Source organism: Cheilinus undulatus, linkage group 11, assembly GCF_018320785.1.
Source record: "Cheilinus undulatus linkage group 11, ASM1832078v1, whole genome shotgun sequence".
Classification (NCBI taxonomy): domain Eukaryota; kingdom Metazoa; phylum Chordata; class Actinopteri; order Labriformes; family Labridae; genus Cheilinus; species Cheilinus undulatus.
Window position 1 is genome coordinate 23,973,037 of NC_054875.1, and position 27,402 is coordinate 24,000,438.

The 27,402-nt window shown below is 39.3% G+C and overlaps 1 protein-coding gene across 2 annotated transcripts in view; it reads left to right on the plus strand.

Moving 5' to 3' along the window:
- Positions 1–794: 794 nt before the first annotated feature.
- The window catches only part of LOC121517296 (adenylate cyclase type 6-like), a 57,255-nt gene continuing 30,647 nt past the window's right edge, over positions 795–27,402 (plus strand). The window contains exons 1-3 of one of the 2 annotated variants that reach the window (XM_041798981.1): positions 795–1,049; positions 3,084–3,278; positions 3,403–4,309. In XM_041798981.1, the coding sequence (XP_041654915.1) occupies positions 3,404–4,309 (906 nt within the window). In that variant the 5' untranslated portion in view covers positions 795–1,049; positions 3,084–3,278; position 3,403. Of the gene's footprint in view, positions 1,050–1,327; positions 1,762–3,083; positions 3,279–3,402; positions 4,310–27,402 lie in introns of those variants that run through there. The other variant, XM_041798982.1, reaches the window with a different exon arrangement.

Sequence of the window (27,402 nt, forward strand, 5' to 3'; positions counted from 1 at the left end):
TGTTTTCTTTGTTCCTTTCTTTCAAATAAGCAGCTGTTTCAGTTTTTGCTGGGTTTCTTTATTCAGATTTACCTGTACTCTTGGCTTGTAAAAAAAAAAAAACACTTGAACCTAACTACTATAGGTGAGTAGTTCTGCAATAAATTGTTTTATCTTACTGTAAGCAAATGTTTAATGTCCCCAGTGGGATCTGCTTGGGTGTGTAGTTGTTTTAAAACGTGAAAAGTAAATAGATTTGTCTGTGTCAACACCAGTGTTGCCTTACTGGTTTACCGTGTGACATTATCGTGTGACAGGCAGTTTACTGTCTGGCCGAAGTACAGCCATTAAACCTGAAGCTATTTTCCTTTTTGTTCTATTATTAGAGAGGTAACTTCCAAAGAATGTAAACACTTGATTAAAACAATGTGGAGAAGTGCGTTTATGACAGTTTTGGGAGACATTAACAGTGAATATATTTTTTCTCCACTAGGTGGTGCTGCTACACTGTGTGAAAGGGATGTTTCATATTCATGTTTGTGTTTCGAGTTGTTTCCTGGCTGCCTGGGATTTTAAAAAGAGTATTTTTTTAATGTGTAACTATAATTAGCAGTTTTCTGATGTTGTTAAGTGGTTTGAAAGAGTGAGAAGCGTAACAACAATGGGAAAACATTGCAGCAATGTGTAAATCATTCAGACTCAGGGAGGGAGAGACACGCTCGCGCCACCTCTAGGGGGACCCATGTGTTGACGAATGGGAATGCTGCTCGTGAGAGTGTGTGTTTGTGTGCTCATGAGTATGAGAGAGAGCCACAGAGTATCGGGGAGGTCGAGGTGGTGGGATTGTAGTATTGCTCTGGCAGAGAGGAGCGAAGGTTGTCCGGCCAAATTAGCAGTGTTTCTCCTCGCTTCTTCTTGAACCAAACCGCCTCTCCGCCTCCCTCTCTCTCGGTCGGACTGACCCGCATGTGCAGCGTGTGACGACGGCTGCGTGAAGACCGAAGACGGGGCTAAGCTGGAGCACCACTGCGGTCTTACAGTCCCTCTTGTAATAACGAGGATGTCCAATGGTAAGTACACCCCCCCCCCCCAGCCTTCCCGCGGCAGAGCTGGGAAACTGCTCTGTACAATGTTAATTTGTTGCAGGCTAGCTAAAGTGAAAGAGGATACAGCTGAATGCCAGCAGCTGAGTTTGTTCTCCAGTGTTTTTCTGTGATGATTGCGGCGGTGTTGAGGAGCCTCAACTGTTCTGCAGGACTGTCCACACACTAAACGGCGCCACTATGCAGATATTAAGCTTTTATCTTCACAGAGAGAAGGGAGCTTGCCTGAATTGGAGTTTGCATTGTAGCCAAGTCTGTTTTCAGCAATACCCTCTGGTCCAGTGACCTGTTTGGAGTAAAAACAGAGTGACGTACACGTTTATGTTGAGGAAGACAGGCCCAGTATGTGAGCTGAGAGCTGGTCTGAACATCCCTGTGGAATAAATGAAGAGACCCGCTGCCAAGGCTGAAGTTGCCCAACGGAATGTTACCCCTGATAAGTTGGTGAAGGCGGCAGTTCGTGTTTAGCAGCACTTTTCTGCAGCAAGCATACTTCATGTTGACTCCTGGGTAAAAAGTCGTGCATTTTTTTTGTGTCCATGTGCTGTGTTTTATGGGGAGGCTTCATTTGACTACAGAGGCATGAGAGCGACTTCGCATGTAGGCTACTCTGAGCGTCCTGTTATGTAATGTGCTTCTGCCGACTGCCCGCATCCAAGACCTGCCTGGGCCTACACGAGTAAGTGCCAAACATGTTTTTTGGCATCAAGTCCATGTTAGCAATAGTGACAGAGGAACACAGAGAGGGAGAACATGGTTAACGTCGTGTCATGTGTGTGTATGAAGGTGGAGAGCATCATGGTTTACGCAGAACACTGGAATGTTCAACTGTAAGTGAAAGCATCGCCATCGTTGCAGTGCGTGCAGGATAGCAGAGTCAATCCGTCCCATGTGTCTTACAGGCTACATGAATTTTCTAATTGGGGATGTTTGCACGTACAGTTTGTGTTACGTAAGGGCTGCATGCTGCTGTCTGACCTGTCGTAAATGTATCAAAGGTGAGTCGAGGATAAAGGAGACAAGCATTGGGGCAAGAGGTGAAGTGGCCACTTATATCTAGAGTGGGTCATGATAAGTAATCCCCCTTTTTAGGTTAAAATGCTTGTTTTTATCCCAGTCAGTCATAGTTATTGTCATAATCAATGTCTTTGTTTCCAGATTATAACCAGAACCAAGCAGGAAATCTTTTCCAAGAGTATTTTATGGGATTAAAAAACATTCCAAGAACCTAAATACTTTTCTGATCTTTTCATGAAGTGGTGGATGGCAAATTCGTGTTTTAAAAAACTGCTGTTGATCCTAAACATGGCCATGTGTGCAGCTTATGCACTCTCTTCTCGCTGTTTTCTCTGCTCAGGCAGCCCAGCAGAGATTTGCTTATTAAGTTTAGAGGTTAGCAGTGTCCTTGACATGTGCTGCCAGAAGCCGGCCATAGTGAGTCATCAAAGCTAATGGGGGAAGCATGGACAATTTAATCTGGACTGGAGAGCTCTTGATCTCTGATGGTGCCCACTCAGAAGGCCTTTGTTGTCAAATAGAGCACACCCATCCCTGCCCACTCAAGATGTTCAAGACAGATTGCAGTGATAGAGCGCTGTCCAACCAAGAACAGTTGTTATTTCTTGCCGAAAGTCTCTTTTGAGTTTGTTGAAATGGGACTGTGTTTAACTTTACGCCTTGATGGCAAAGTGAGCAGTTGTTACCTACGGCTGCATGACGTAATAACTGGAAGAGGTTTTGTTGTCACAATCCAGTGTTTTGCAAACAAATGGAAAGTAATTTCCATGGAAATGTTGTTTGAGCTGCTGGGGGGAAAGTGAAGCGCACTAATCATTTACTGGATCTCATTTTCCAATCATCAAACTTTCAAGCAGAGAACAATACAACAAACAGAAACAAAAAAAACAACCCAGTGAACAGATGCTACAGATGTGTGTTTTGGGGCTATATTTCCTAGGCCGGGTGATGTCATTTTCATTTCTATTGTTCCTTGTTTCACAGTCAAACAGGTGGTTTGTGGCAGGACCAGGCGGTGTACAGGGCTGACATGCTGACTGTTTCTACAAACGACTGCTTAAAAACAGACGCACCTCTGATGCCTCCGGCCCGCCTGAGCTCATGGTGTGTGCTTGCGTGGATGCACTAGTGGCCTGGCCAAAGAGCGCAGTGTTGCTACACACAACAAAGCCCACACAGGTGAGAGTGTACCTAGTTCTCTCTAACGTTAGCTCACAAAATGACTTTTTCCACACCAGATTTTTGATGATCAAAAACCAGAGTTTTTCACTGTCAAGGGTTTTTCTATATGTGTTCGGTTCAGGATGTCATGGGCCAGAGACCTCTTCAGAGGCAGAACGGATGAGCGAAAGACCGCATGGGGAGAGCGAAATGGAAAAAAGAGGAAGGACAGCTCATCACTTTGCAACCCACACTACATGAGCTGCCTTAGGGACCCTGAAGACCTGGAGCCCCCTAATGTGGCCTCTAAACATTACAACTGCTCAGCAAGCAGCAGTGGGGGGAACTTTGGTGTGCGCTGTGGCTGGCAGGAGGACCACTATGGGAAGAGGATTGGTGGCGGTGGTGATCTGGGTCTTAAGGCTGTGGACCTGGGCTTTGATGATGGTGAGCTGAAAGGCAGGAAAGACGAAGAGTCGGTGGAATTAGCAGAGGGTGGCTGTAAGGTGATGTCTGCCATGGACTGCTGGAAGCGCTTCATTTGGATTTTCCAATCCAAGAAATTTCAATCTGCCAAGCTGGAGCGTCTGTATCAGCGCTACTTCTTCAGGCTCAACCAGAGCTCCCTGACCAAGCTAATGGGGGTACTAGTGGTGGTGTGTGGAGTCATCCTGGCTTTTCACTGCATCTATCCGACCCCTGAACCAATCCTCGATAAAGCCTACATCTCTGTACTCTCTGTTGCCATGGCTCTCTTCCTGGCGATGATGGTGGTGTGCAATCGGAACGGCTTCCATCAGGACTACATGTGGATCGTCAGCTACTTGGTGATCGGGGTGCTTATCGTGGTGCAGGTATTTGGCGCGCGAATAGTTCAACCCCCTAGTGCCTCAGAAGGTGTCTGGTGGACTGTTTTCTTCATCTACATTATCTACACGCTGCTGCCGGTCAGGATGAGAGCTGCCGTGGTGTGTGGAGCGGTGCTGTCCATCATACATGTAGTGGCTGCCTTGCTGCGCAACCAGGACTACTCATATGCTTTTAGACAGGTGAGTGACAGCATTGTGAAATCAGTGTTAAAGAGTAATAGTTTTGGCTGTTGAAATATTGTTCACACTTTTTCTGCTTCATACAAAGTGCTGACTTATGTCCTATTCGCATGGGACCAGTATTACCCACGAACCTCTTGTAATTTGTGATAATTGCGCAGGACATCTGCATTTTCTAATCCCAAGCTAATCGACCATGTCTGTAATTTGAGCAAAAATTCCAGGGAAAATTATCAACCATATTTTAGCGCACACAGATGTCCACAGGTAAATCTAATCCTGTGTGGGTGTCATTTCTGTAGTTTAGGTTGGCAGTTATGTTTTTTTATGGTCTGTGTGGCCTTTTCTGATTGAAAAAAATAATAGAGGCTGAGCAGTACATTGTCAACAATGTTTTGAAACATACTGGTTATAAACAGTGTTTCTCTTTCAGTTAATTTCAACTTAAGTGTAAAAATAGATTTATTAGTTACTTATTTTTAGTTACTTAGTACTGTTCCTTTGTGTTATTTTTTTCTTTCTTCTTCTTATTTTCTTACCCTGAACTATGGATCCCCCTGGGTCTGAAATAAAGAATTTGAATCGAATTCAGTTATTTAAATTCTGCTGTCCAAATGTGCGTGCGTGCACTGCTGCTCTCGTCACACGCTTAGCACCTCTGCTCTGCTTCCTACAGCTTTTCTTTGCAAGTGTCTGATCATGTATTAGTATCATTTAGCTGTACATTTCATGCATAAGAGAATTTAAGATTTGAAATGTGTTGCTCAGTGATTAGGCTTCAGCAGCTAATCTCCGCAAGGAGGATTGTTGTGGATGTGTAATGATCCCAAATTTAGAGTGACACAGAATAACATCAACAGCATCAACTGCATAAACATTGTTAAAAGTAACAGAAGGGGTTCAAATGTAACATCAGACATCTCCCTTTCCCTTACATTAATAAGAGGGATGCTCAACTTTCTCTCTCTTCCTCTGTCTGATCAGCTGCAGATACACACAGGTTATTTAGGCGACCTCAATGCTTATTTGAATAGTTAGAGGAGATATTCACTAGCACATTAGTCATGGAAAGCTTGCAACAGATCTAAATGATGTTGAAAATATATAGAGAGAGAGAGGAAAAAAACTTAAGCGCATGTTGTCTATTGTAAACTCTGGTTCACTCTGGTTATGTATAGGATATATGCAGGAAATCTCACCTGCAGAATGTGATGTTCACAAAATTGCATTTTTTGTATGAACCCTCAGAGATTTCTGTAAATTTCAGTACATTACAGACTTATCCTGTGCAAATGCACTGCACCAAACACTGATGTCAGGGGGTAATTCACAAATTGTCAGAGGTGCCTAGGTGAGACCAGTCTTGTGCTAGGGATGGGAATTGATCATTCCTGTCCAAAAGTAGACCATGTAGGTTTCACTGTTAACAACTCAAATTCTTTTTTTTTTTTTTTTTTTTTTTTAAGAATTAATTTGGGCTTTTTGTGCTTTTATTGATAGAGGAGGACAGTGGATAGAGTTGGAAACAGGGACGAGAGAGTTGGGAGAGTCATGCGGGAAAGGGCCACAGGCCGAGTTCAAACCCAGATCATCTGCGTACATGGGGTCATCTTAAACCACTAGGCCATCTGTGCCCCAACTACTCAAATTCTACGGAGTCTATTTCTTTCTGAACACTGAACAAGATGCACGGATGTCACCTTCAGTGAAAGTCAATGAAAACCACACTTCAATTACTGGCTCTAATAAACGGCTTTGATAACCAATAATGTTAAATGACAAATATACGGGAGGAGAACATGCTAAAATATACCAAAAAAAACTTTTTGTTGGAAATTTCTTGGTGAAAACAAACTGCTCTATGGATCTTCAATCTATGAAATTGAACTTCAGTTAGAATACAATACTACTGCTCATTTTCTTTGAAAGATAAAACCTTAAAATAAATATAAAACTAGTCTCTGGACCCCAGGTCTCTGGACATTTAAAAATAAATGGAAATGTTCAAAATTAATGGTTCTTGTGCAAAAAGATGCATACCTTGCATGAAATCACTGTTCCACAGACGCATGTCAAGCTGTTTGCTTTTTTTTTTTTTGAGAGGTGAAGGCAGATTTTAAGCCTGTTTTTGTGACTGTCTGCCATGCTTCTCTGTTTTTGTTTGACTCTTGGGAGACCATGTTTTTCAAGGCCTAAGTAAGACATCAATGAGTGAATTGTTAAGATTAAATGTAAATTATGTTGATGGACTTAACCAATTGGAACCGGCTCTCATTTGGATCCAGTCCTTGAGTCCCATTCCTATCCCGTGTTCTGTGTTTGACACATTCACCATCCATTAAATCGAATTACTGAATAACACTGATGCAGAAAATCCATCATAACCACTAAGCATTCCTGCTTATTGATTAGCAGCATCACTTTTAATGCTCTCACACAATCAGAGATATCAAGTACACAGTCACCTAAGTACAAATAATCAACCCAGCTGCAAACGTAGTTGTACTAGCCACAGTTTTTAAAGGAATGATTCAAATTTGCCAAGTAATTTTGAATAAAAATCTTACATGGCCATATACAGCTGGAGTTGTTGTTATCGTTTATCATCTCCTTTCTGCTTTTGGGAACAGTTTAGATATACGTGAAGGGAGAAATAAACAACGGAGTTCATTTTGTGAGAAAGTATATTTCTAAAGTTAGCCAAAATTGATAGGAAACTTCAATATTCCCCAGAAGAACTCTTTCAAGTGTGGGGTCTTTAACACAATTCACACAAAAAGTTCAAAACTTTGGAAGATACGCACTTAATCAGTCTAGTTCAGACCACTGAAGCCTCTTATCAGTTTTGGCTGAACTTCATAATGCATTTTTGGACAGAGTGAGGACTTTGGATTTAGTTTCCCATCACTCTGTAGTCACATTAGGAAAAGATCTCTTCCCATCTACCACTGACTAGAGATACACTATCAGTTGTATACACATTTTAGCATAGGGGATTGTTCAGATAGAGGGAAAAATCAGTCATTTATAAGCTGCAGAAGAAGTAAAAATAAAAAAAAAATCACATATTAATACATAGAGATCTTTATTTTGTAAATGTTCATTGTTGATAAGTCTTTCTGGTTCCTTCTTTCTGCTTAAAAACCGACATCTCTGAAAACCAGAATGGACATTTACATTCATGAGAAAACAAGACACAGTTCTCAGACATGTGCTCATCATTGCCCACCATTATCACCATACAAGCAAGCACAATGTTGTCACTGTTTTCACTCGTCTAAATGCCCTACTTTCTCTCCCCATCAATATAGGACAAACATTGTACGGCCTCCTCAGCCACTTTTCTATGCCAAAGGTGCTAAACTAAAAGTAGATGATGTTGTAGATGTCAGCAGCTTTTCAAATAAGATTTTTAATGAGCCTGTGTTTTTGTGCTGTAGGGTGGCTTTGGCTTTTCTGTTGGGGTTTGCAGAAGGTCGTCTGGGTTGAATGAGCCCGTTTAGCTGCATTGTGGAGGAATATCATGATAATGTAGCATGGTGCCATTCAGGACGCAATTCCTCAAAACAAGGAGGCTATTGTAGTAAAGTGATGCAGGGTGGGGTGGAAAACTCAGATTGTGCAATGAATTTGATGGAAAACAGCATGATTACTTCTCCTTTTTGGAGGCTGTAGGAAAAATAAAAGCAAGTTAGAGTAAGTTATTTATTATGGCAGCTGCCCTCAACACAATAGAAATATTTCTGCATTACTTTTGTCTTTTAATCCTTTTTTAATAAGTGTCGTGAGATTGCCAGCTGTTTACTATTATCCTGATCAATATTTTTGCATTTACAGGATTCATATCTGATTGTTTTTGATTATTACTTAAGGAATAAAAACTATTCATAAATCAGCTAACACCCCAAAACAACAGTAACAAATTATCTCTTAGAGGGCCATAATTGGAATCAGTGTTTTGTCTAGCAATTAATCAGTCAAAACATTTGCAGTTAAATGAATTAAAAAGTAGGAAGAAGGTAAGCTGTGTAATGTTAATGCTAATTTTCATGTCAACATCAGGAAATTGTGAACTCAATTTTTTTCCTTGAAATAAACCCAAAAAGAAAATATTGGTAAATCTGAAATTAGGTCCACTAATACACACACACACACACTTTCATATCCGTTTAAGCATTTACTAACAGTTTGCACAAGTGCTGGGCTATTTATTGAAAAATAATCAAACTGACATCTAGAGCCTCGAACTGACATAAACCTGCCATGTCAGTTATTTAATTTTTCCCTCTTGAAATTCACTCCACTAATGCACCATCCCCGTAAAAGGCACTTCTTGCTTTGTAATCACATGACAGGAAGCCAGGTGTAAGGTATGTAGGGGTGGGAATCACTAGTTTCCCCAGGATACGATATTATCACAATACTTGGGTCACAATTTGATATTAATGCAATTTCAAACATTTTGCAATACAGTGAGTACTGCAATACCTTATATTGCAATCTATTCTATTTTTGAACTGTTGAGTTGGTTTAGCATTAGTCTTGCCATCATGTTTGTCATATTTTCGCAGTATTTTATTTCAGTGTAGCACTTTTGCAAACCTCATGTGTCATGTCTATCTCATTCGTGTCCTGCTTGCATTCCTAATGTCCTTCCCCTGGTGCTGCCATGTTTGTTGTACTAACTTTCTCCTGCTCTATGACCTTCACATCTGCCGACTTCACTGGACAAACAATTGTCCAAACAATTTATTTTATTTTCCTTTATCATAGACTTTAGTTCATATTAGCAATCAATTTGAAAAAATCGATACTTGGTGGGCGAGATGATGCAATATATCACCAGACAAAATATCATAATACTATGCTATATCGATTAATTCTCCGACCCCTAGTATGTAGCCTGCCTGGAAACCTCTAAAAAGAAGAAGAAGTAATCATGTGACACTGCCCCATCCAGTCTGCTACATGGAAGTGCCATGGAGGAAAGCTCAACCATCGAGCTGACTGTGGTCTTATATATTTCACTCTAATTTGCCCCAATAAAGTCACATTTTTATAAGGCCAGTGACCTGCTCGGCACAGACACACACGTGTGCCATTGCATGCAGCACAAATCGCTCCAATTGCTAAAATTTCAGCTTGTGAGTGTGTGTGATGACAAGGATTGAGCTATAATCAGGAAATCAGTTTTGATAATTAGATACAAAACATGATGAAGAAAAACTCCTTGCACCACAAATCCAGCCTTAAAGGTTCAAACAGTTGTTGATTTTTGTTATTTTTTAAATCATTCATAATTCCTTCAGGATTCAGGGAGAATACAGCTGCAGGAAATGTCTTTATTTCTATGATTTGATTTATTCATGAGTTACATTAACAAGGTGGGATGAACAGAGTGCTAATAATGACCATTAGATCAATTGAATGTAAACTTAACACAGAAACTAAATTAACAGAATAATGACATATTTATGTATATTTTTTGTTTTGCTTAGGCCTAAAAATATAAAACCATGTTAGCATAAATGATAAACAACAGTAGGCTAAATAAAGGGTGTGGCACAATCTTCTGTTGAAGATTAGTTTTAATTAAAGTGAGAGATGGTCATGTGACTTGGTGCCCTTGTTTTAAACACATATTTTTGGCTTTTTATGTCTGTAATTTTAAGAAGGGAGGACTGTGGATCGATTCAGAAACATGGATGAGAGATTGGGAGAGACATGCGGGACAGGAGCCACAGGCCAGACTTCGGTTTGGCTTATCAAACTGAAATAATATAGATTTAGCCACATAATTTTCTTCTTGAAGTACACAAGGTTTATGCATTACACAAACCAAGAACCGGGTTAGGGGTGGTGGTGGGAAGGCAGGTTGGGATAATCGTTCATTAGCTGTAATAGAGGTTAAAGTTTAATTAATCGTGATGTTAATTTTTGCCATAACCACCCAGCCCTAACTTGTGCCAATAATATTTCCATTACAAACTCTGATTATACAGAAATTTAAACCAACAGAACATTTCTTTGACAGATCATTTCAGTGACACTTTCAAATCTATAGTATAATAATAACAACAACAACAACAACAATAATAATAATGATAATAATGAAGTAGTTTACAAATTATTATGACTCAAAATAATCATGACTCCCAACTCCTGTCTCAAAATGTTGATCCTAATCAAAAAGACTATGAGCTATCAGAGGAACTGCACTAGCAGCAGTGGCAATACCAATAAGATTAATCAATGATGACTGAGTTCCACTTAGCTGCATCAATGTCAGGGTCCGCAGTGTTGTTAATGCTGGTTTACTGTCATTAACCTTGTGTTGTGGCTTAATAGGGAGCTTCGGTAGTGCACTTTTATCCTTGAGGTGTTGTTAATGCTTTTGGCTACACATGTGCTTCTCATTATAACAGCCACAGCACTGGATAACAGGAATGCTCTGCTGCTCTCTAAACATATTTTTGCCATTCATGTGAATACTGCATCATTCCTGCTCCCATAGAGCGTGTATTTCAGTACAAGACCTTCACAAGTTTGTGGTTGAATAGTCTTAGCATCCAATGATGGCTTCTAGGTAGCCTTCTCACCTTTATAACAAAGCTTGATGGTGTCACAGTTTTAAACTAGACATGGATTCTTTGTTCTATGAGTTTTTTGTGTTTTTTCTCCTAGAACACACATGGGTTGAACTCTGTCTGGACCTGTTATTGGTTTTCTCTACCAATCAACGTTATTAAGCAACCAGATAAATATGGAGCCGTGCTGTGAATGAGGCAATATTGACATAACTTTACTGATGTAGTGAGTTTCCCCAGACTTGATGGGGTGACTGCCAGCTTTCTGATGATTGACAGCTGCCCTGCCTGAGGGTTTGGACCCCCAGCATTGTACTTTACAGCTCTCTGAGCAATCAATAATAGGCTGTTGGCCTCACACTATGTTAAAGGATGTTATCAACCATATTTCGCTCATCTGTATGATAATCTTGTAAAAGAGGGAAGGTATTTCATTTTTCTTTTGTAAGTAAAGAGAAGAACAATGTGGCATTTGTAAACTCTCAGCCACAACAGATATGTCCCAAGCTTGGTCAAGGGTTGTATGAATAGAGAAGGACTCCATTCAGTCTGTCACTCCCTCTGTATCACACATGTAAGCTAACTCAAACTCTGCCTCATGGCGTCACAGGGCCAGACTCTGGTTTGTTCTGGGAAAGTTTGTCTTCTTCTGGGGGCTCATCAACCTCTGCCTGTCTGTTTTTTCCCTCATTTGTGCCGTCCCTCTGGAGCGTTCATGCAGGTTCAGAGCTGAGATGATGTGAGAACGATGATGGCGATGACAAAAGGGGTCTTTGTGAGGGACTGCAACGATGGTGGAGGGGGGGCATTGATGACAAGAAACTGAGAGTGTGAAATAATGCTAAGCTGAAGTATCCGACTGTACAAGAAGTGCTGGTCTCTTCTCTCTTTTTTTCTCCCTCAATTTTTCTCTGAGTCATAATTCCACTCTCACAGTATCCCACTCACTTGGAGGGGCCTTTTATTCCACAACAAACTCAGCTCCTCATGGGGATTGTGTCCATAGATCTCCATGTTCAGTGCCCTGCTCCGTAGAGAGATGAAGATAGAACTGTTCTCAGGAGTTACACTGCTCATTCATCTAAATGGGCTGCATCTTGTAAGAATTAAAGATTCTGATTAGACAAGGTCTTTTTTCAGTTCCTGACCACTACATGGTAGCCTCAATAAACACTCTATTTAAAAACAAAACAAACATAACTTTTTCTGGTAGCTTATACCATTGAACAAGAATATCTCACTTCTATTATTCCATTTTTCTCAGACAAGATTTGCTTCTTTTCTTTTTGGACACAGGCTTTTCTTGGACTAAACCTCAATGGTTTTAATACTGCCAAAAAGGAACAACACATACGGCTATTATAGCTGGCTGATAATATTAATGTGTTTCATGCAGGCATCAGTTTTGATAGTTTTGGAAGAAATCGGTGACAAGTGTTCTCTCCTGACCAAATTAAGTTCAAAACTTTGCTTACGTTTTCCAATCAGTTGGTAAATGGTCAGTCAAAACAAAAACCCTGTGGTTTGATATCCAGGTAGAGAGAATGAGGGAAACATATACACCATTAAAGTAGAATAGGATACTTTTGGATTGTTTCACAACAGATATGCTGTAGAGAACTTAAAAACAAATAAAACTGTGACATCTGGAGGTATACTAAAATAACAGCAACTGTTTAATAGAGGAACTACGTTCCTTAACCAGCTATGTAAGCTAGGTAGCTATGTTAGCTACATAGCTATGCTAGCCATTAGGAGTGTAGCGAAATAGTTAACTCACGATACGATACGTAATACGTTATAGGGCTCACGATACGAAATACTCACGATACGATCATTTTTTTTTTTTTAATTACCCAGTGAAGATCTGTGTAGCAAATTTTTGTTGATGAAAAACAATTTGACTGCAAATGTTGGAGACAGTGTGAGGGAGCGTTTTGCTTCACAAAGAAAGAATGGAAACAAATTTACCGATCTCACTAGTTATTTTTTATCATTTCTTAAACATAAAAGTTTTGAAAGCTTTTGTCTTTGGGCCTTATGCTGTCTTATACTTTTGGCTAGAAATGCACAAACCAAAATCAGATCTCTGAGCTCATAACAACAATTCTGTTTTTAACAAGTAGATCACTACTTTGCTGAGGCTGAAACTACATCAAAAAAGAAATTGTCTAAGAAACAAACAAAGAACACCTGAGTCAGGCAGGCCACAAAACCTGGTCTTTCGGTTTTCAGTCTTTTCCTAACTATGTGCACAAACAAGCAAGTATTTTGCCACCTTTTGTCATTATCCTATGCAGGATGTTAGAATAAAATGTTATTTTGAGTTAAACTTAAGACTACTGCAAAATACAAACATAAAATTCTGTCTCTCCAGAGGTAAATGCAAAAATATTTTTTTCTTAGTTCTCCCTTATGCAGACTTATAAAACATACAAAAGTTATTGCTGCCTGTCTTCAGTACAAAATAAAATGCTCTTTGAAATAATTCATTAGTTGTAGTTTTTTCCTTATTCAGACTACAATGCAAAATACAAACATAAAATCTCAATGTCTTCACTAAAAAGTGCTTTGTTGTAAACAATGAGGACCATTCCATTCATGAAATGAAAAGACAAAAATAAGAAATTAAATTGCCCTGAAAATAAATAAAATTATGTCCTCATTAAGTGTTGGGCAGTCTAGATCTTTAAATGAACTGCAATATTTTTGGCCTAGAACAAGTGCATATTCTTGTTTAAGAATATAAACATATCAACGTTTTCATCATTCATAATTCATTCATTTATCTTTGTGATAGCGTTGTAAATGGTTGGTCATGTTCGTAGTGCTCGCCGCGGTGTAAGCCATACTGTACCGACAGAGTTTGCTGATAGTCTTAGTTCAGTCCACAATCTTGTCACCATCTTCTTGCCTCATTGCTGGAAAGCCAAAATGACTCCACACAACCGACTTAGGAGTCCACAGAGCATCCACTATCTCCACGTCGTCCTCCATCATGTAAACACTGCGGTGTGTAAGCTACTACGGCAAACGAGAGGGTCAAATCTCATTGCGTCTTCGCGTTCTTGAAAAGTTTTTTTAACTTGATTTTATGTCATGCATCTTTGAATTTTATTTAGCCTTTTTTTTTCATTGTTTTTTATTTTATTTATTATTATTTTTTTATTTTGCTGTTTGTTACACCCCTACTAGCTCCATAGCTTACCCAGACAAGGTCAGGTTGTTATCTTTTATGTTTTGGTATCCTAACCCTGACCCTTACCCTAAGCAGAAGTTTAATCAGGTTTTTTTTTTTTTTAGGATCTATTTCTGTTTTGACAGAGACGGCGTCTCAGATACACAGTCTGCAGCCAGACACCTGAGGATATAATAATAAATTATACTTCGAAAAGCTTTTTTATGTTTATTTTTAAGTTCATTTAGACTACCAGTTGAGTACAACACTTAACATGTCAATGATTAGATTGATTAAGAGATAACAAGGAGTTTGGTTTTAATACTCCAACAACCTATTGATTGGTTGATGGGTGAATTCAATCTCAGCTGACCAAGTTTTTTCTGTGGTCAACTCCAGGCCTGTTTCTTTCAGTACTTGCTGTGCCTTTTTTAGTCTTTTCTTTGGATTTTAAACTGGGAAAACATGGCAGATCTTCCTAAAACAAAAAAACTGTGTTGCATGATTCAGATCTGTACATTTGAGTAGTATAAACTTCAGCACCTGTCTTCAATTTGAATACTAAAATATTTTCATTGAATTACTGTGAACTGGATGAGACATCTTGACTCCAAAGTGGGTCAAATCATTGGAAAATCTGGACAGTCTGCCAACACAGAGGGGTCAATTCAGTTTTTCCTCATCTTCCCTTTAGCTCATTGAGGTTTTACACGCTTCAGCTTTTAACTGCATTTGGTTTAAAAAGTGTTCATCATGCTTGTTAATGTTAATTCTTGTCACATTTCTTTCTTGTTGGGTTAGTAACATTTCTGCTCAATGGCAGTAAGATCATCCTAATATGGCCCTTAGTTTAAGCACACCACGCTCATATTATCAGCATTTAATGTTGTTTTGCTAATGCATCCAAGAGCCATCAATAACCAGTGTCGCCATTCAGCGGTCTACTTTTGTCCACTTACCTGGGATCAGATTTAAAATCAGCCCTGAGCAGTTTGGACACATATGACAAAGGGAAGCACACACACATGCACATCACTTGGTACAGATCATTTGGCCCCCTGAGTGCTGTCCTGTGAAAGACCACCTGTCCCTCATGTTTTGGTTTGTCAGTCTCTCCTGTGGCTGGATAAGAGAAAAACTAACTCTAGCATGATTGGAATCTGGCACCATGCTGAGCGAGTTTTGCTTTGATATATATATTTCCCCAACTTAAGTATGAACAGCTGTGTATCCATATGCCTTCATGTCTTACACAGGGATTATGCGACTTGCAGAGTCATTGTTTAGTTCTAAGAATTTAGAAGCAGCCAGCGTGCAAGATGTCATACAGGGATTAACAAGGAACCAAACAGAAGTTGTCCTTTTGTGCGTAGCAGGATATATTTGGATAGCCAAATCCTAAAATGAGTCTTCTGAGGAGGAGGAGGAGCTATTGACAGGCAGGTCAATAAACGAGTGCAGCCTCAAAGGTACATGTCTGTGCTTTTGTTATTGTGTGCTGATCCGGCGCTAGAGGAAAAACCTGTTCCTTCAGCAGATTGTTATGGGGTCAACGAATGTGGGCCTAGTGGAAACATACTGAGACCTCTGACAAACAATGGAGGATAAAGATACCAATCAATGAAATGTTACAGGCATGTCCGATGCGTGCATAATGCATTTAGGCCAGAACACTGGTGTTATGAAAGGAAGAGCCTGAAAGCAATCACACAGGATACCTTGACCTTTGTTATTCATGATGTTTGCTCTGAAACTACGGTGTCTGACACCCCCTGCTCTCGTAGAGAAAAATAAAAAACTGCATAGCATCTTTCATATATTATCAATCTGCAATTTATTATGTAATTGTTTCAGAGTTTGCAAAGGCTTGCTAGTGATGTGGAGCATTGCTTATAACTAATATTTTTACATAACTCAACGTTATTCTTTAAGAAGTCAATTGTATCACTTGATAAGTTTTAATGAATGAAAGAGGCTGTTTCTGCAGTGGGCGTTAAATCCCTGTGTCCAACATCTGCCCCACTGGAAGCAGTCTCAGTTCAGACCAAAGATTTATGATGCAATTAAACCAATTCAGTGTCACTGGCAATTGTTGCAGCTATCTTATTTGAGCTGTCATAGCTTAAATTAATTCTTCAGATATTGCTTTTTTGGTTTCAGATTGGCAAATTGCAAACAGCAATTTTTTGGATGTTTCAAGCAGATAAATGTGAGGTGGGAAAAATGGAAGCCTTGTTTTGAAAGTCAATAAACGGCAACAAATACTTGAACAAAGTAGACTCTCTTGTTAGATAAATTGTGGGAGTTTTGATAACTGTTAATGTTGCGCTACTGTACAGTTATTTAGGTGGGGGGCCCTTTCCATGTAAGTTGGCCTTATTGCATTAAAAATCTTATGATGAGGATGGTAAAAGCATGGCATAAATGGAGTAAAGATTAGCTTACTGTCTGTGAGAGCTGATGGAAGTGTGCAAACTTTCCAAATATCAGGACATAGTTTCACCTATGTAGGGCTTAAAGATAAGTCATGTGTAAATAAGGGTGGTAATTATCATTGTGACATTGTAATTACAAAGCCATAACAGGAGTGAAATCTGTCTGAGACTCAGAGCTGCTTTTTTAAATCCATGTGTGGCAAAGTTAGAAATGACAAGGATGTTTTTTTTTCTTAGGGTTTCCTTAATTCACGGGGGAATCTTAAATGAGGGTGGTGCTGAAGGGAACTTATCGTTATTGCCTTTATTTAGATACAGTGTCTCTTTTTCTGAATATTTAACATGGATAGTCCAAATCCGTGCAGGATGCAGGTGGGATTGACACACCTGTTTTTGAGTGGATGGCATGTGCTGCTGGAGTAGCCAGTAATGGTCAGAAATCTGGCGGGAGCAGGTTTAAGAAAAGAGTCCTGTGCAGGGCTCTCGTCTTAGTCATAATCAGACAGAGCTAGCAAAACTGCACTGCCACCCTTTGGTGATAAAAAAAAGGGGGAACTAATGATAAATCACCCTGGTGCACCCTCATACAGTTTAATGCTATGCATTTTCATGGCAACAAAATGAACAAAAAAAACAGTGAATGTTCAGCACTGTCCTTCAGGCAGTGATACATTTACTGGGTAGTTCAGAAATAAATAACTTAAAGCCGTGTGACTGTGAGAGTCACTGCAACATGTGTCATCGCCACCAGTTGCAGCGGTGTGAATTAACAGGCTTTCTTAATGTTGTAGAGTACTCATCAGCAGTTGTGGGTTTCAGCTCATCTCGGATCTTTGGTTTTAACTGGGCATTAAAATTAACAATATTGAAGCAATCAGTCTCTGTGCTGATGAACCTGGTTGCTTTTGTAGCTCATAAAGAAGCTTAAGAACTAATTCTAGGCTGTTTCATAACCACGTTAAAATTCCATAAAGGATCTTCGAGCATAAATCTTGCTTAGAAAACTCAGTCTGAGGAATTATCAGAGCCTCTAGTTCAGTCTTTATTAGTTCCACCACTAATAGAAAGTCTTTATGAGATGAATTGTAAAATTAGCTTTGATTTGTGATGAGCATTAAGAAAAATGGTCTTTCTTATTCCCTGATTAAAATAGTGCCTACTATGATAAAAAAAAAAAAAGACCAGATAAATTTGCTTTCAGTGTCTACATTCAACATTTACTTCACATTGGTATTTGATTGTACGGCCACATTTTGCCCAGCACTCGAAGTATTTAATATGACACCCAGCCTGGCTTTTATTGAGTGAATCTGGTGTCCTATGTTCACACATTTTGTCCAGCCAAACACACAGGACACAAGAAGAGGAGTGCGTGATCTGCGTCTGTCTGCATGGATCAGAGTCGCTCATTCAGCTGCTATCAAATGGTGAGAACCCATCATCAGGTACTGTGGGTGCCAAACAATGCTCCAGCTCAAATAATAGATCCCCCCATTATTCCCACCCTCTCCTACTTAGAGTGGGAGAGAGCTTGTGACTCATCCCCCTTATTGTATTACAACCCGAGGCAACGATACAAACCCAGATAGCTTCCACCACCATGGGTGGGAGCAATTAGGATTAGTGATAAGCAAAATATTGCTCTTAGAATACAGCCGGCGATAAGGCAAATAATAGCTCGGCTAATAATAGTAGGTGAGTCAGAGAAGAGGAAGTCCAGGCTGCTAATAAAAGCTTATGGTTTACTAACAACTTCGCTCTCTGCAAAAGTAAATACAGGGATTTAAGGCTGAACTGACATGAGATACATATTAGGAATCCATTAGTGGTGTTAAATGTTGATCTGTGGAGCACGCAAGTCCAGAGGCTTTTAAAGGGCAGTTTTTCTTTGGAGATCCTGTTAAATTTGGAGCGCCCTATCCCAGCGCTGGTGACAGGAAGGTGAATGGCTCCCTGTCAAAAGGTCAGAGTCAGACAAGCCAACTGTCTTGTTATCCCACTACCCCAGTTGCAATCACATTTACTTTATATATATATATATCTGTTCTACATGAGAACACATTAGTAGAGAAGGGTTATTATAATACAAGCGTTGTAGTACTTTTCCTCATGATACTGCACATGTGGAAAATTACTCCTTGCACTTAAAGTAGCAATTTATAACATGCAGTTATATCAGCAGAGTTTACATTGGCTTCTAATTGGAGATTTGCCTGTTGTAAGTTTTGTTGTATTGTCATTTTTATGCGTTAGCTGCCAAGGGACTACAAATGTAAATTTGCAGTTTTATTAACTCAGGCATGTTTACATTTGTCTTAAATACTTATGTTCATTATGTGGTCTGTCCCTACTAACCCTATACCTGATACAAAATTAGTAAAAATCAAACAGTACCAAAATATTTTTCGATACAACTACAGCAAAAATAGACCCAATGTTGGCTAGTTTCTTTTTTCTTCTTTATTTTGATAACCAAAACTTTAAAGCAAACTCCTGCACAGTGTCTAAATTACACAAATACATATTGACTGTGTTACTGCTCTCTGGCTGTAAAAAATAAACACAGCTTTTGCATCTTTATGGGGCACTAAATGGATTGGAGTAAGATCACTGACCTATGAATTTAAGATTAATACTGTTGCTCTCTTTTGTTTGTGGCTGCTTTTAGTCAAATATTATTTAAGGCTACAAATATGTTTCAGTGCTTCTGTAAGGAGGTTTTAGCTGCTTATAAACTGACTGTAATTAATATTGATGACACTAAATGACCTGCAAAAATAAACAAGATCATTGGTGAATTATTGATTATTTCTATAAGGTAATTTCTGATGCTTGTAAAAGCTGCTCCAGGGTTGGTGAAAACAGCTTGTTCAAAGTTTTGCTCTGTAAATATTCTTATTGTGTGATTAGTTTCTATGTTAACCGATTTAGACCCAAAGCTGCAAAACACACCCTCTAAAACCCAAGTATTGTTCAAAAATAACCTATGTAAACCTTAGAGTTTTTTGAACAACTGCACAAGATTTCGATGTTTACAAAAATCTTTAGCAGCCAAAATTGAAGATAGAGATATGAAATTAAAACATTTGGAAGATTTGACCTTTGGTTTTAACTGTTAAAAACTGCTTTTGCCCTCAGGCAGGGGTGTCCAAACTGTGAACTTGGGGCCAAATGTGGCCTACAGTCCATTTTTGAATGGCCCAGAGCAAATTAAAGAAATAAAATACAAAATGTGGCCCATATTAGAATGTAAACCTTGTGATTGACTGTATTTATACTCAGTTTCAGCACAAGCTTGTGCTACTGTTGGAAATTCTGTAAACAAACATTTTGACAAGGGGAATTTATTGTGTTTATTATGATTAAATGTAGGGATGCACAACGTTATCGGCAGTATATCGGAATCGGCCGATAATAAAATGTACACACCTCTGTACAGGCGGTAATGTGACGTCATAATTAAGTGCAAGCGATGACACCAGACATACGCCAGCAACAAACTTAACATGTCGACTGTGTGGGAGAAGTTTGAGGTGTGGGAACAAGACAGCAAAGTAGTTGTTAACATCGCTTGTAAAGTACATGTGATACGAGGAGGACTTGACAACATGCTTTTCACACTACCACTTTAATTTTGCATCTAAAAAACCATCACCCTGATGACTGCCAGATCAACAGCCTCTGTAGGTGTCCTGTCTCCAGTACTGGAGATGTGGGTGTCACTGTGTTGTCACATAGCTGTTTACAGTAAAATGCCCATTAAACTTGGTTGCTTAGTTAGTTTGTGCTGTTTAAAACAGAATCAGGAGAACTACCTCAGTTGAAGCATTTTTAGTACAGGATGAAATTGGTGTTTTTTACGGCGAAAAAAAAAGTAATTAAATACTGGTATCGGCAAAAATGAGTTTTAAAATATTGGCATATCGGATATCGGCAAAAATGTAACATCGTGCATCCATAGCTAAATGGAGATAACACTGTAAATTGCAAAGATATTTCCCACCCAGATCAAAATGATACCTTGATCCATCCTTCACTGATGGATGACGGCTGCTGATGGCAGTTCAAACGGCAAATTGCAGAGCATATCATGTTAATCATCTTTTGCACCAACAATCCTATAACGTTTGCCAGCTTCATGAAGTTTGTTTGTTTTGTGTTTGAATCTGGAGATGAGCTGTCAGAGTCTCCCTTCTCTTCTGCGAGCATCATTCTCTTCTCTCTCATGGAGGCTAAGACAAGATATTTTTGTTCCCATCTGCCTCCCAGCATGTATTTTCTTGAATTGTGTTGCAGTTCCTCAGTCACATGTCATAAAAACTAAAAGATCATTCAAAACACACTGATACTACATGAGATTATGAAGGTAAAAGGACACGAATGTTACATCATGTCTAAATGGGTTAAAAGAAGCAGGATGAGGTTTTTGTCAAAAAAGCGCAACTTATGGGTGCCACTTTGCTCAATTGTTAGAGCAGGCACCCATATACAAAAGCTACAGACCTTTATACATTAGTTGCATGATTAAATCTTGATACATGTTTCCTCCACTTTCTCTTCCCATATTTCCTGTCACTTTTCAGTTGTCCAATCAAAATAAGGGCAAAAAATCCCCAAATAAAAAGATGTATGAACAGGACAAAATTGGTAGAGATTTGACCACAGTGGGATACCAATATTGACATCAGTGGTGCTTTTCAATACTATTGACCATTAATATGTACTGTACTTTTTCTAGACACATAGTATCAGAAACGTTTGACAATTTTGTACTAGAATGAAGCTGTGATTTCCAGACACTTTCGCATAAACACATTCCTACTATTGAAACAAACACCTCTTGGGACAACCCATGTCGTTACAGATATGACTTGCCCCTCTTTAACCTGAGTAACCTTGTTACCTTTCTTCAACGCCCTTATTAAATGGAAAGAACAGACCTTCCATCTTCTTTAAACCAGTCAGTGTGGACACTTTTCCTGTTAGTTATTAAGCACCCAGCCTGAGTGTCTCACAGCATGCCTTTTTCACATTTTCTGTGAGTGATGTCAGACACAATAACAAGACTCTGGTCCCATGATGTAACTTCACACACTCCACACACGCTTGATTAATCCAGAGGAAGTTAGTCTCTGTCTTTTGCCTTAATGGGATCTGAAAGGACAACCTTTAGCTCAGAAAGCGTATTGTTTTGTGTTGTTCATCCTCTTGCATATAAAAATTGAACACCTTTCCTTTTAAGGAGACATGAAGATGTGGTGTTTTTTTTTTGTTTGGGATTAAGTGTCATGAGCATGTTTAAGTTTTAAAAAGAGCTAACAGACCGTGTGTTTTCCTAAATGTGACTGAGTCACATTCCCAAGGCTCTTTGTTTGGTGTGTATTGAGTTTAACAGGTACATCACACGTAAAAGGTCACATATACACTTTCTGCTCTGCTGTAGTTATTAGACCATGTGTTGAAACTCAGCACCCGTGTGTTTTTATCCACATGAAATGCTGCTGATGGATCAGGCTTCACAAACACCTACGTCACATGTGACGTTTTTCCTGAAGTTAGCTCAGGAGGCGGATGTGTAACACACATGAGTTCAGTCTGAGCTCATCATCGTCTGACGGAGCTAAAACTTGAGTTGAAGCAGCCACCGCGCTGCTGTCATGCTTGTGCGTGTTTAAACTATAACCTGTTGTTCTTGTACGGGTATTGATCTGTATGCTTTGTAGTAAAAGTCAATATTGTGTTCAGGAAGAGTCAGAACAGGGAAGGACAGTGGGTAAAACTGAGTTTTTAATGTTGGCTGATGCTTATATAGTGGAGAATGAAAATTCTTGTGTTTTTATTGGCCCACACACGTTTGGTTGTTAATGCAGTAAAACGCTCCCTCTCCTAATTCCACGTATTTGAAGTCATTCTGGGTAAAAGAAAGAAAAAACACTCAAGTTCGAAACAAATGACACATTGTGTAGTTGTTGACTTGTGCTACATCAGCCAGTGTCAGAGTGTAATGGTGGCCTAAGGATCATGTTGTAAATTGTGCTTAAAAGGAATTGTAGCCAATCGCAGCTGAAATGGGAATTCCTGGATGTTGAGCTCACAGTCTCACAGTTCAAGGTCTGTCCTCCCTCACAGCTCTGGCCAGAGAGACAAGCCTGCAGAGTGTTGGACCGGCGGGCCGCCTGGTTTGTTAGGCTTATTAACTGAATCTTGTGTTCTCCAAGCTGCCGCGCTGTAATTGCAGCTGTGCCTGCAAGGGTGTGAGTGGGCAGGAAGTGAGGGGTTAGCGAGGACACAGCTGGGAGGAGAGTGTTGTGTCCGGCTCTGCCCCCTCCTCCCCATCTTAGTCTGTCCAGTCAAACACTGACCCCAACCACCGAGCAGCCAAGACACTGACAAACAGACGTGATGAAAATTTCACCTCTGCTTTGTGGCCTGAAGTAGATGACAAAAATGCTTACATGATGATATGAAGGACAATGAGAAACAAAAAGTTTTTACATTAGTGCATCGTTATTTCTGCTTTATAAAACACCCTCTTGTTTATCATAGACTAGTGACACTTAGGAGGGTAATGGAAAAAGTTTGAACATGCACATAGGTCTGGGCCTCTTTAAGTGCAGACATATTTCACATGAATCCCTTATTCTTGTAATTTTATGTCAGCAATCCACTTCTGTTTCCTTCGAAGTTTTTGGAGATATTAACGAACCATCCAAACCGGATGCTTACTAACCTTCATCATTGAGTTGTTGGCTGTAAAAGTAACAAGTAACTTGTGATTTAAATTCTCTGTATTTGTAACGGCGTTAATGATTTTCTTAAAAAGTAACGGAGTGACTGTAATATGTTACTTAGTAACGCGTTATTCCAAACACTGGTGTTGAGCATGTGCAACTCTCGACAGAGATAATATAAATGAAAGATGGCTCACTCCCATGCATCTCAGCTTGAGAAAACAACTTTGCAAACACAATAACAATACGCTGCAAAAAAAAAAAGGTGTGCGGATGTAACAAACGAATCATCGACAATAAAATTTGTCAGCGATGGAATTCATCGATCATTGTTGACAATAGTGATGTATCGTTACATCCCTAGTTTCATTATAAATTTTAGATTAGAGAGCAATTAGGTAACCTTGCAAAGCAGATGGATACGCCCGTTTCCTTGTTTCTCACTGGCGAATCCATCTTGCAAAGCTCCCATCTGAACCGTTTGGGCCCGGTTAGAAGGTGACAGGATCAGTCAGCAAAGAGGGGCAGTACTTTCAGGTGCAGCAGAGTCGTGACGTAAACAAGCAGCAGCAAGAGCTGGTGCAGTTATGGAGGAAGAGCTTAGCTGCTAAAGCGCCAGTTTTATCAGAACTTGACAAAATTTCTTTGTTAAAAGAAGGACAAAGAACAGCAGTGAGTTGTTTTCTTTTCAAAAAAGACAAATGTTGAGTACTTACATGTCTATAGTCACCATGTTTCGTGTTATTCCTCAGGAGCTGCGCATGCGCAGATCGATAGCAGTTACGTCACATGTTTTGTTGCCCTGATAGGCCTAAGCCTCTGCCTTTTCTCAAACATTTCATATTAAAGCTTTCCCAGATGGATGTGTGAAACAAATCCATCTGGCGTGTCAGGTTAGCAATTAGGTGTATAGGGGTCAAATTGGTTCATAAGAAAAGTAGAGCAATGAAACACAGACTGAAATTTCTTGTACACATTCACATTCTCAACAAAACCAAAAGAACCATGTTTTATTAAAAGACAAATGTATGGCCACTTAATAGACAATGTTTAAAGAAAGGTTTAGCTCCTAAGAAGCTACAATATAGTACAGGGTCATAGCAAACTCACAGTATGTGAGTTTGCAGTGACCTTTGACCTCCTAAACCTAATCAGATCAACTAAAGTCTCAGTGTAGGTCGTTGCCAAATTTGACAAAATCTTTGAATGTTTTCTTTTACTTGTGCTCACAAGATTAAAGCCATAGTGACTACGACCTTTTACCTCCAGAAGGTATTAATATTATCCTTGTTTATCAGAGTGGACATTTGTGCAAATTTGTAGAAAATCTCTCACAGCATTTTTTAGATATCACATTCATAAACAACAGATGAACATTGCCTTTGACCATCAAAACTGATTCATTGTATTGCTGACACTGAGTAATAGTGGACATTTTCTCCAGAGTTTAAAGAGAAGTTGTGAAAGTGTTTATGAGTAATGTTGTTCACAAAAATGACCTGAATATACACACAGACACACACATACAGTATTAATCCATATACACTCAAATGGACAGAAAATAAGAATACATGATGCCTCTGGCTCTGACTATTATTGATAAGGTTTAGGTTTGGGAAAGTGAGGTTTTTATTAGGGATGCACCGAAATGAAAATTCTTGGCCGAAACCGAAAACCGAAAATGAGGAAACCAAGGCCGAAAACTGAAACACCGAAAGACATTATTATGCCAATTATTAGTACCATTGCATTTATGGCTATGACTGTGTACTAACCTCACTAAAATCAATTGCAATTGCAAAAATTAATATTAATGCTTCAAAGAATAAATCAATTACAAAATTATGTAAATATTTATTAAGCACTTTATTCCAACAATACACAATATAAAATAAAATAAAATACAAAATAAAATGTTTTACTTGACCGCAATCATGTCTACATTAAATCAGTGGTTCTCAACCTTTTTTCAGTCATGTACCCCCTGTGAAGTATTTTTTCAGCCAAGTACCCACTAAACAGCGCAAAGCAAGAGAAAAGAAAGACATTAAAGATTTTTAAATGTTAAAAATGCATGACTAAAGTCATGGCACATCTTCTCATCTCTAAATGTGGGAATTCAAATTAATGTAGCTATTGAAAACAGTGACTGGAAAGGCTTTAAACCCAGAAGTGTGCAAAACTCTGCTCAGCTGCAGTGGTCTCTCTGGAACAATTTGGAAATAAAAACATAGAGCTAGAAAGAACTAAAAACCTGTAAATAATAAACAAATTATAAAAAAGACTTCTCTCTTCTCAAACTGAAATCATGAACTTAGTTATAGATCAGCATTTCTTCACAAAAAATAAATCATAAACTTTTTTATGAATGGAGTGATTGTGAATACAGTGATTGACAGGCATGTTCCAGTGTGGGTCAAACCATTCTGCCATGGGGGAGACTCAGGGGGTTTTAGGGTGATTACATTTAATAACATACAAAATATTAACTCCATTTTATAAACTTGAGGTCCTTACACCCTATACGCAATTTTTTTCATGCAAATTATTTACACAAAATATTTACATTTAGAACCTGTAGCGAGTCAAAGCAAGCTTCCTCACCTGTAACATCATTTCACAGCGCGACATTGCTGCATGTTTAAGTAGCGCATTTGTGCTCATGTGGACATGTCGGGCTGCCTGCTACCTGTCTCCCTCTCTACCAGTCTCCTCTGACCTCAGACATACAACTTATAAAAGCTCCAAATCAACCAGCTAAATAACTCCTGACAGTCTTGAACACAAACAGGTGAGCCAGTCTGTGTGCTGTGGAGAGAGTTAACTCCTCTCACCGCGAGCCTCAGCTGTGCCATATTATAACTCTTATTGATCATATTTGACATAGAATGAATGAAAAGTCAGTCCTTCCTCTTACAAACTTGGCTGGCACAGTGAATGAAACAGTGAAACAAAACGGCACTGACAGCCTGGCTGTGCGTAAAAGTGCCGCGTTTCGCATGGAATGAAGGACAGAGAGGGAGAAACCTCCTTTTATCTTCCACTTCAATAAATATCACTGTTCGTCAGAGCACAGAGAAAACACACCGCAGACGTTCGCAGCACAAATGTGATTTTAGAATGTATGTAATATACTCGCAAAAACGTGTTGCTCCTGACGTGCAAAGAAAGGCGCTATTTTTCTTAAATAGCCGGCATGTATTTTAAAATCTCGCGTACCCCCTGGAGTGCCTTCACGTACGCATACCCCTATTTGAGAACCACTGCACCAAGCGCGTGCTGGCCGCGGTTTTTGCTTGCGTCATCACAACGTCGTGTTTTGGCCTTGTTGTTTCGGTGATAAAAGTCTTTCGGCCGAAAAACGAAAATGCACTTTTGGGCCATTTTTGGCCAAAAATTTTCGGTGGCCGAATTTTCGGTGCATCCCTAGTTTTTATCATTCATCGGGATAGTAATGAACTGAATAAAAAGACTTGATCAGACCAACATTTTAAAGGAATAGAGTTTCAAGACTGTGTGGGAATTTTAGCTGTTTTCAATACAAGATTAAAATGAAACATCTCGTAGAGTCTGTGTGAAAAAAGATTAAAATAGACAGGGTTTGAGCAGCAGCAATAGTTCAAGCAAATGGATTTAATCTTTTAAATCTTGTGAGATTATTTTGTGGCTGTCTCTCTCTACACTGAGACAGGAAATTTGTGTGAAGAAAGGGATAAAGGATGTGTGGTAAATGTCCAAAAGCAGCGGATGTGAAACAGGGATGAGACATTTGGCTGAGCCAAGTACACCACAAGAAAGGACAAAGACAGATTATATAGTTTTGCTAGACTTTCCTACTCTGACTTGGGGTGTGTCCATGTTTAAGGAGCTCAAATTTCTGTCTAACTGCAACAAAAAATAATCTCTTCTGTCTCTGCACTGTTCGACCAAAGAGGTTTTCTCCTCTGTTGTCATTTCTTTTCTCTGAGGCCCTCGGAGTCCCTTTTTAGTGTTAGGGTCGGAAGCACAGTGGCACAATAAGGACCATGCCAGATGGAGATTGCCCTCACTAGAACTGTTGAACTTCAGACATCCAGGACTGAAGGTTGACAATCAGAAGTACACAGATAAATGATCGTTATTATCTTGTTACTTGAGGAAAAATGTGCTGGTCAAATTGGAG